This window comes from Lepidochelys kempii, chromosome 4 (assembly GCF_965140285.1).
Source record: "Lepidochelys kempii isolate rLepKem1 chromosome 4, rLepKem1.hap1, whole genome shotgun sequence".
Classification (NCBI taxonomy): domain Eukaryota; kingdom Metazoa; phylum Chordata; order Testudines; family Cheloniidae; genus Lepidochelys; species Lepidochelys kempii.
Genome location: NC_136383.1, coordinates 112,123,936 through 112,134,270, shown reverse-complemented (window position 1 = coordinate 112,134,270; position 10,335 = coordinate 112,123,936). Strand labels below are relative to the sequence as shown.

The 10,335-nt window shown below is 42.8% G+C and overlaps 1 protein-coding gene across 5 annotated transcripts in view; it reads left to right on the top strand.

Moving 5' to 3' along the window:
• Positions 1–208: 208 nt before the first annotated feature.
• The window catches only part of CC2D2A (coiled-coil and C2 domain containing 2A), a 132,403-nt gene continuing 122,276 nt past the window's right edge, over positions 209–10,335 (top strand). For 4 of the 5 annotated variants that reach the window (XM_073342476.2, XM_073342473.2, XM_073342475.2 and 1 more), the window contains exons 1-4: positions 210–225; positions 1,385–1,441; positions 3,099–3,179; positions 3,584–3,689. In XM_073342476.2, the coding sequence (XP_073198577.2) occupies positions 1,403–1,441; positions 3,099–3,179; positions 3,584–3,689 (226 nt within the window). In that variant the 5' untranslated portion in view covers positions 210–225; positions 1,385–1,402. Of the gene's footprint in view, positions 226–1,384; positions 1,442–3,098; positions 3,180–3,583; positions 3,690–10,335 lie in introns of all 5 variants that reach the window. The other variant, XM_073342474.2, reaches the window with a different exon arrangement.

The following is a 10,335-nucleotide window of genomic DNA, read 5'->3' as shown; positions in this document are numbered from 1 at the left end:
AAATTGCAGTGACCTTCCTTAGCAACCTTGTTGCTAAGATGGGCATTTTTGTTATGCCAGACTGTTGACTGCAACTTCAGAAGTACCGCCTAGGAAAACCCAGGTATGACTCAATTGTTTCCCTTTTGGATCTTTTTAAAAATCCCCACATTCTCCATTTTTCATTAAAGAGAGAAATGTAAGAAGCAGAAATCCTCAAAGTGACTTTTATAAAGGATTCTCAAGGTAATTTAATTTTAAAACTGCAGTTAGTGATACTCCAGTGTATTTCTGTTTTCAGCTTTAAATTGTCTAGACAGACAACCCTTATGCTACTGAATAACTTTGAATCTCTTGTATTCTAGTATAGATAAAGGCATTCAATTATGCATTATACTTTTTTAAAGACATCTGCTATGGCAACTAATTTCAAGAAATATTAGAACAGTTATGGTAAGGACCTTTTTATATAAGATATTCCCTAGTCACTTTTGCCTACACACAGGACTATTTAATTTGGTTTTCTAAAGTGATATTTATGTGCTATATATTCAAATGCTATAACTTTTCAATGTAATATTAGTAGGCCTTGAAATATATTTCATGTGAATGGTGCAAAGAAGTTGCAGTTTTCAGTTATGTCATTATGCTTAGCAGTAATGTGTTCTGAGCTACTATGGAGGGAATTCATCTCTGATCTGGTGTTGAGGATTATGCAGAAATGGAGCAAGATACAGCTTGCAACCATATAATCTGAGTTCTCATTTGGGTTTAAGAGTGCCTTAAACAGATTTAGCTGAAATTGATTCCCTGCTGACATAAACTGAATGGATATTAGGAGCTCTTAAACCAAAATAGTAGTTACAACACAAGGAGGTGGCAGCTCTTTAGCTAAATCATTTTCTAAACAATTTGAGTTAAATCACTACAACTTCATCATGTAGACAAAGCTTTAGACACATCTGTAAATTTCAGATTTGGCAAGAGAGAAATGCAAAGTGAACCCAGCTAAGAGGGAGAAGAAAGGGATGCCAATCTTGCAATACACTCTATGTGGACTAACAATGGGCAGTTTGTATATGATTTACAACAATAGGCAATCTGTATACAATTTATATTTGTCAATTTGATTCACTTTGATAGGGAATTATTAAATAAACTTGAAGATATATTTTGAATGTCTTGTGAGTTGGCTACAAATAGAGGAAATTACTCAGTTTTCAAAACCGTAAAACCATTTTTTGAAGTGTTAAATATTTTAACGTGTCACTTTAAGTTAATAGGGTCCACATGGGTGCAGAAGTGTGCCTTAGTGGAGTCTGTTGCATGACCAGTGCATAAGCATTAAATGTGTACATCCGATTATAATACAACTAATAATTCCTGTATTTCTTGCGACACTCAGGTATTGATTGCTGCAAACATGAATTTCAATGAAGAATCCCAGATGATAGCTATGGAGGTTAGTCTGATTAGTTTAATTATTAAGGCAAAGATGGATTATGGGGCATTTCTTTCTTTAAACATTATTATCGGGTTTTGTTCATATCACACTTTTGCCAGTTACCCAAATAGCAATGTAAGGGTCTCTTAATATAGGAGTTAATTGTCTCTTGGTTACATGCAAGTGACTCTCATTCTACTTGACGGGGGTTATATGTAGCTATTAAGAAGAGAAAATTTCTTTCTGTGCAAATAAATCATAAACATAACACAATGTGCTATAAACTTTTTAACTGATACCAGTTTTTAGTTTTGTTGCTAAACCACTGATCATAAGATGCTTTTGCTTTCTATTAAAGCTAATGTTAAAAAAATTATATAATACGTAGGTTGAGAAAAGAGTGTCTATATATCTGGGTATAGTGCTTAGATTATCCACAAATACAAAGTGTGTTTTTAAAAGTCATATGCTACAAAGAGTATATAATCAACAATAACCCAAATATAGGTGAATAGATTTAACAATACAGTTTAGATATTAGAATCCAAATACTTGAGCACATCACTCATGAAAAGTTGTACAGAGATTTGGTTGTGGAAAGCAAAATATATCAATGAGTAGAGATAGTCCCCCTCAGTAATTGAGAATTAGGTAGGTTGTCCATTTAGAAAATACAATCCACAAGGAAAATATTTCAGTTACTTTCCTGACTGCGCTTCTCATCGGTACTCCAGCTCATCCCTCCTGGTATTGCTGATGTCCAGTGATGTGTTCTATATCGATGTCATTACATTAATTAATTATCATAGTGCCTATGTGCCAGGCATTTTCCAAATACTCAAAAAAGACAGTCCTGGCTCTAAGGAGTACACAATCTACGGACAAGTACCATAGACAAGTACCACAGGAAAGAGAACTGAAATAACAATATGCACATTATATACAAGTCAACTTGATTACTACACAAAAAATTAAATGTGCACATACATTTTGATGATCATGTGCGTTAATTACAAAATCAGAAAATTACTCAGATTTCAAAACTGTAAAACTGTTTTTGAACCATTAAATGACTATTTATGTAATTTTGGAGGTAATACTTTGCAGTAACCTATGAGAGTTGTGATATTTGTTGCAGAAGGTAAGATGGTTTGTATGTGTGAATAAATCGCATGTAGGTACCTTTACAAGAGTGGAGTAGCGGACCTCCTAAATAAAATGTAAGAGCAAACATATTGCAAAATAAAAACTTCTTGAGGTCACACCGATAAGCCGATATATTAAATCTGCACTGCTCGGGCCCAGATCCTGCAAACACTTGGGGCCAGGCACACTTAGCGCCCTTGAGGCCAATAGGACTATGCCCGTGCTGCAGGGCTGGCGGGACTGGGGCCTACGTATGCCCTAAACCGAACCAAATACAGCAGCTCAGTGGTTTGAGCATTGGCCTGCTAAACCCAGGGTTGTGAGTTCAAACCTTGAGGGGGCCATTTGGGATCTGGGGCAAAAACTGGGGATTGGTCCTGCTTTGAGCAGGGGGTTGGACTAGATGACCTCCTGAGGTCCCTTCCAACCCTGATATTCTGTGATTCTATGAACAAAAGCCAAAGTAGAGTGGCGGTGGGCGGGACGCCTGGTTTTGTTCAACCGCTGTAACGCTTCCTCCCTGGGACAGGAGATGCGAGGCGAGGACCAGGCCCAAGTGGAGAAGCTGAAGCGGACGCTGAAAGCGCAGCGCCGGCAAAGAAAGCAGCCCGTGAGTTCAGGGCGGGCAGGTGGAGAGCGGCTGCCCACAGAGCCTGGACGGTGACCCTGCCTGGCGCCTCACCGGGCGCCCCGTCCTGGCTCAGCAGCGCCTCCTCAGCCGGGGCCCTTCGCAGTCCGCGCAATTGGTTCCAAGGCTCGGGGCAGAGCCCCGGGAGAGCAGCACTACCGCGCGTGCGCGGTGATTCAAAAGGAGGCGGGTGGAGCTTCCCTGGCGGCGAGGGGACAGTTCGGAATACTGCGCCTGCGCATCTGGAGTGTAGGCTGTTGCGGGCGCGCGGGGCGGGTGCGGAGTACATCCGGGTTACGGGGGAGGGGGCACGGAGGGGCTTCCGCGGCGTGTGCTGCCCTGCCTGACATTCGGCTCCCTCCCCTCCTCCTCCTCCCCCTCCCTAGCTGCCGGAGGCCGTGGGTCCCGCTGTGCTGCTGGCGGAGGAGGCGGAGGCGGAGGCGGACCGAGCCGGGATGGCGGCTCCTGCAGCCACTGCCCGGGCGCCGCGCAGTAAGTGTGTCTGAGTGTCCCTGCCGGCTGGGGGGGCGCGCCCCGCCCCTGCCCCTTCGCGTCTCGGGTCTCAGACGCCGCAGAGCGGCGTGACCTGTCCTGGAGGGAGCCCTTGGGGTAGCCCCACGCAGGCCCGAGGCCCAAACTCCTGGGGCGGGAGGAGCGTGTCGGGGACAGCGGAGGGCGAGCGGTTAGCGGAGTCGCTCAGCGAGGGGTGGCCGGGGAGGACGGCGGTGGCAGGGCAGGGCGCTGCGGGACAGATGCTGCTTCTGCCGGATTGGGTGACTGGCAGGTGCTGATATCTTGTTTTCAGGCACGGCTGGCGAACCAGCGCGTGATAATTGGGTGCAAATAACCAGCACAGAGCTAAGTTACCCATTATGGAAAGTGCGGTGTACTCTTCGTTTAGCAAGTGAATTTTTGTCAGTACAGCGAAAAACTTCCTCTGATTAAAACTCTGGAAATGTATTAAAAAAATTCTCAGTTAAAATAAACATTTTAAAGCGTTCAGGAACATTAGATAATATGCACAATATTTTTGGAATATTCCAAGGATCAACTCCTCAATTTATTATACTATATTTGAATGTTATATCTGACACTTACTCATCACCCTGTGTATGAGTAATATTTTGATGACAGGATTATTTTGTCACTATTGTCATTCATCTCCTGCCTATAGAGGGCAAGAATGGAAGAATATATTCAAACATATATGCACAAAAGGGACTCTACTTGAATCTGTTGCAGCAGAACACTTCATCATGGAGTTGGGGAGGGTGAAGGCAGAAAGTGCTATCCAAAACCAAGTAATTTAAATTTTGCTAGACAAAACTGTTCTTACCCAATTCCTGTCAGATATTTTAGGGAATAGTAGTACTATCAATTTTATTTTGAGATTTTTCACAGAGTGCACAAATGAGAAAAATCACCCATTTTACAAATGAGAGGAATCAAAAGGGAAAATTTTTAAAATGAAATCAAATATATTACAAGTGATTAGAACAAACTAATTTTATTGACAAGACAATGTTTGTTACAAACTCTTAAAATACCATTTTTATTTTGATATTTTGTAAAGAAAAATTTCCAGTTTGAAACAACTTCTCAAACTAATTAGCTTAACTTTCAAAACAAAAAGGTTAAAAATACAGACTTATCAGAACACTATAGTTGACGCCCTCCTTCACTGCCATTGGTTATTTTGGGTTGCAAAACTTTTAAGATTTTGACTTTTTGTCCCCCTGTGGGATAGCAAAAAACTTTTGAACTCAAAAATATTTGCAAACTCAGAAATCCATTTCCCACCCAGCTGCAGTTTTTGACTGCAGGTCATTTCCCCCTGCAGCAGACAGATCAGCAAGGGGATAGTGTGAAAAGATCACTAATCTAGCATTTTCAATTGATTATGCCCATGTCCCGTTTCTGTGTTGATACAACTAACTTAGAACCCTGTAAAGTTTATAAATAGTTTAAATTTGTCTCTCATATGCTTTGCATTTATCAACATTGAATTTAATTTGCTATAGAATTGTCCATTCACCCAGTGTACTTAGGTTCCTCTGAAGTTCCTCACAGTCCACTCTGCACTTGACTAACTTAAATAACTTTGTCATCTGCAAATTCTGCAACTTCATTGCGTGCACACACCCTTCCAGATCATTAATAAATATCTTAAACAATGTGAGACCTGGAACCTGGAACTTTTAAGCTCCTACTATTCATTATTCACCATGATGAAAACATTTATTGCTACTCTGTTTCCTCTCATAGCAAGTTTTGATCCGTAACAATACTTTGCTCTCACACTGTGGCTACTTAGTTTCTTTAGCAGTCTCTTCAGTAAAACATCAATCTGTTCTCAATAAATTGAGGGATAAAAAAATTTAAGACTCCTAAGTGACTCAGGAACGAAGGGTGGGAATCCATGAAAGTACTTAGGCACTGAAGTCCCTGTTTTGGCTCCACTGCAACCCCCAAAACCGCTTCCAAGTGCTGTAGGTTAGGGATGCTGCCTAAATTCTTTGCCCAAGTTTTTCAGGGTGAAAGTTCCCTAGGTGTCTAAAAGTTTCTGGCTCTGGGCATGTGCACTGCTTTCTCCCTCTAGGCATCGGGATGCCTGTCTCCCACCTAAGCTCCAGAGTGATGCACAAACAACAAAAAGACAGGCATTCAGCCATCTAAGTTAATGTTCAGGGCCTGATTGGGTAGGTGCGCTGAGAGGCTGCTATCAGATCGAGTCCAATACAAAATCAGGATGAGGAATAGGTGGTGGTGATTTTTCTTGGTGACTCGAAGTTCGATGCTGTGACACTCAGCATTTCAATGCCTAACTCCTTTTGTGGATCCCGCCCTGATCTATTGACTTTCAATGAGACTTTGGCTCCTAAATGCTAAAGGCATGTTTGAAAGTATGCCTTTGGCTCCTACTTCATAACGGAGCTTTTGCCAAATTTGGCTCCTAAATGCTAAAGGCATGTTTGAAAGTATGCCTTTGGCTCCTACTTCATAACGGAGCTTTTGCCAGCTTTAAGTGTGACCTAAAACAAAAAATAATCTTCAGTGGTACCTTTCCAAACATAGGCTTGTCTGTTTGATTCCAAGCTCTATGTTGAAATGCATTTAGGCACAGATCTATAAAGGAATGTAGGTGCTTGAGACCCAGATTTAGGCACTGCTCTTCCTCTAGGCCCCTAAACTCATTAGGTGCCATTTTGTAAGGAGTTAAGCATCCATTGCTGCTGTTCTTGCAAAAAACTGCTTAGGTTCCTGACTTGAGGAAAGGGTTCCTGTCTGTGGATCCAACGCGGAGAGAGGTGCCTCCCTCTATCCTCTGGGAATTAGGTGTCTAAATCCAGGAGTGTGGTGCTTAGGACACCCTTCTTGGTATCTGGTATTGGCTAGTTTAGGTAGCTCCCCACCTACTATGCTGGCTTTGTGGTGCTAGTGTCAGATTCCTGTCTCCCCATGTGTTGTATAGTGAGCGAGGTACTTAACCCAGGGTTTCTGGATTCCACTGGGTGGTTAGGCTTTTAAAAGTTAGGAGTTGCAACACCTAAGTCCCTTTGTGGGTCTGGGCTGTTCCCTCAGTACATCATGTGGAGGGAAGGAAAGGAAGCTGTTCCACTTGTAGGTGGCCTTCCTACACACAGCTTGATCCCTAGATTCTGGTGAAATGCTCTCTCCTCAATAAGTCTAAGTGAATTCCACAGTCCTACCTGTGAACAAGATTTATGATTGCCTTTACTTTGCTTCAGTGTTTCTACTAAATCCTTGTAATTTAAACATGGTTGTCTTTTCTACTTGAGAATCTGCTCTCCTTTTTCAGAACAGCAGTGACATTTGAGGGTTGCCCTTAATCCCATCATTTTCAATATTTTCTTCATGTCACTAAAATTCACTTAGTTTCTTTCGTGCTAATCTTACATAATATTTAATTGTTCACTTTCCAGTTTCTACATTTTATTTTTAACTATAGCCAAAGAATTAAATATTCTAACAGCTGGAACAGAAATTTCCCTCCTTCCCTATTTACCTGTGTTAATTTATTCAACATCTCATCATGCTTTTTTTTAAAGTCCCTTGGCAGAAATCTGGCATTTTCCCTTAATTTAATATTACATTCTCTTCGATCCTGAACTAAACAACTGTAAGGAATTGGCTATATATTAATTCACTAATAAGATAGACTAATAAGTGAATAGAGAACAGCTGCAAATAACAAAGTCTTTTTAAGAAATAGCCCAGCATCTGGTAGTTGCTTCCTTGAATATGCTGGAAGATCAAAAAGTTGGGAAGTCTTTACTTTCCAGGATGGTTCTATTGGGAATGATCATTCGTTCGTTTGTAGATGCGTACTGGGGTCATTTAGTATGAGTATTTGTATCTGATTTACTAAAAGGGGTCACACAGTTTTTCCACCTCCAGCACAAAGGCTGGTGTATTTCTTTGATTCAGTTTTGAAACTACTGGGAATTGCAAAACGTGAAAGAAATCCTGAATGCTATGATAAAGAGAGAGAAGTTGTTATAAAATACATTTGGGGGGAGGGGATGCGGGACAAAAGGAAATGAAGAAAAGTTAAGAAATCAGTAAGTTTAGTAAGAAATCATTACTAAGCAATTTAGTAAAATACCGAACAATTGTAGGATAAATTGTCTTGAAAAGTCACTCCTTAATTCTAAGAACCTGTGTAAACCAGTATCTGTATGTACTAAAGGCAGTTGGCTCAACCAATTAACTAAAGGACCTGATCCTTAATTCCCTATACATACATACATACATACATACACACACACAATTTATGTTGATTTTAGTGAATTGTTGGTGTTTAGAGAATGTATGATCAGGTTGAAGTGACCTAGTATTGCCAAGTCTACCTTAAAACCCACAAAACAGTCTACAGTTGACTCTTGACACTGTTAGTAGTTTTGCTTAATGCGGCGATTATTCCTCATGTTCAAAATCTAGTTTTCCAATAGTAACTTGTTTGTTAAATGTTCTTTGTAAATGTGAACAATTATTTTTATTTATAATGCAATAAACTTCTTAAATCAGTAGTTTCTTTGCAGTGTTTAATGTCACACAGATTATTTTAAAATTTGTAAGGAAAAGAATAACACTTAAGACTGATATTTTACAAGCCAGTTTTCAGCTCAAAGAATATGTAACTGGTTTTACAGTACAACTGCTGTCCACCTCCTTCGTTCTCATTCCCAGTTCAAAATAATAATTTCTGCTTCCTGTGATTGCACATGTCCATTCCACTTCAGGTTTAAGTCAGCAAATTTTTTCCTTTAGCAATACCCGTCAAGGTGTTGGTGGTGGTCTCTGCCCTTTAGGCCCTTGGGCAGCAGAGGTGCCCCATGCCTCCCTCCGTTCCATCTTACACTCTGACTACCAAGCATGGGAAGTATCATCTTGCTACTGGAAGTTGTTTTTCTCTCTCTCTCCTTCCTTCTGTCCCCCCTCCCAAAAAGTTATCTTCCCTATGGTAAATAGTTTGTGGTATTCATTAGATTAGTATACATGTTCATCGTTATTTTCTTGCTTGTTTTGGAGGATTGGTCCCCTCTTATGTTCAGGGTGTACCTGGTACCGCATGTGCCTAAGTCTCTGGGCTTGTGCTGGCTGCAAATAATAATAAAAAATCTATGCTGGTGAGCGACCCTCATTCCACCTGCCTAAACTGTCTCGGCAAGGATTATGTTAGAGCAGTGGTGCCTAAACTTTCTGTTTACCCCTCCCCTCCCGACCAACAGTAGTGAATCTATCCATGCTCTTTCTCCCCCACCCCCCATTACTGCACAGTTGGCTCAGCAGAGGAACTCGAAGGTGGAGCTGGGGGCTGAACTGGAGATGGGGGACGAGCTGGGGCTAAAGGTGGACCTGGGCTGGGGGTGGAGAGGGAATGAGGACAGAGCTGGGCTGGAGGTGGAAGAGGAGGTGGAGTGGAACTGTGGCTGCGGGCAGAGTGGAGCAACAGCAGGGGCCGGAGATGGGCTGGTCATTGAGTGGAGCTGGGGCTGGAGCTGTGCTGGGGGCAGAGCAGGGAGCAGAGTGGAGGTGGGCTGGGGGCGGAGCAGGGCTGAGTGGTGCTCTCTCCCTGCCCCTGTTGGTGGCTGGCCTGGGCCCCCCTGAACTTTCCTCCATGCCTCCCTGGGGGGGATGCCCCACAGTTTAGGGACCACCAGTCTGTGTTACAGATTGATGCAGATTTGTAGAGACTTTAAGACCTGGACAGACAAAACAACAAAAGGGAGACTGCGCCACATCCTCATGGAGGCCACCCGGCATCTCCCTTGTGAACTTTCCCTCTCAGGTAAGGAATACTGCTCTGGAATTTCCTTCTGAACGCCAGCACTGATCCCCTTAACCAGTGCCAAGAAAGAAGCACATAAGGGCAGAATCCTCAAAGGAGCCAAGACGTAGCTCCCCTAGACGATCGAGGTCCTCACTATTGTCCACCAGCTTGAGAGGGCGGGAGGACATAATCTGCGAAAAGACACTGCACGGTACAGACCTCTTCTCATCAAGCATTTGTTGACTCTGGGGCCCAGGTCAATGTGACTGACCCCTGCTATGGTACTGACTTCCATTCAAGAACAGCAGCACCAGGAAAAACTTTTGGTATTGACAATGCCAGAGACCTATGCAGCATCCTGGGACATACTCTGCATCTTGGTATTGGACTCCCTGATGGTACAGGAGACAGGTTGGCTGGTACCAGTGGATGTCCAGGGTATACTCAACATGAAGTCCCTGGTACTGATATCTCCAGAGCGACATCCCTGGACCTTGGCACCACTGGCACTATACCACCAGGGTTGTGTGACTCAGGGTCCTCCTCAGAGCCTGATGTAGGCTCTTATGCCCCTCGCTCCTGTGACAGAAGGTGTCACTTCCCTTCTCCTTCATCAAGAGAGTTCCAATACCCTGGTACCCACCAGATGTCCAGAGACAGGGACCCTTGGAGCAGTCGTGGCCCTACTAGAACCTGTGGTGCATGCCTCCCATTTCCAGATTCTCCACCTTTCAGAACTTCTAGCAGACAACATGTTAGCATACGTGAGGCAGTCCAGGAGTTTTTCCATTAGTAGTGATGTTAGCAAGCAAAACCTCAAGGCCTGAAGATGTCAGGATCTTA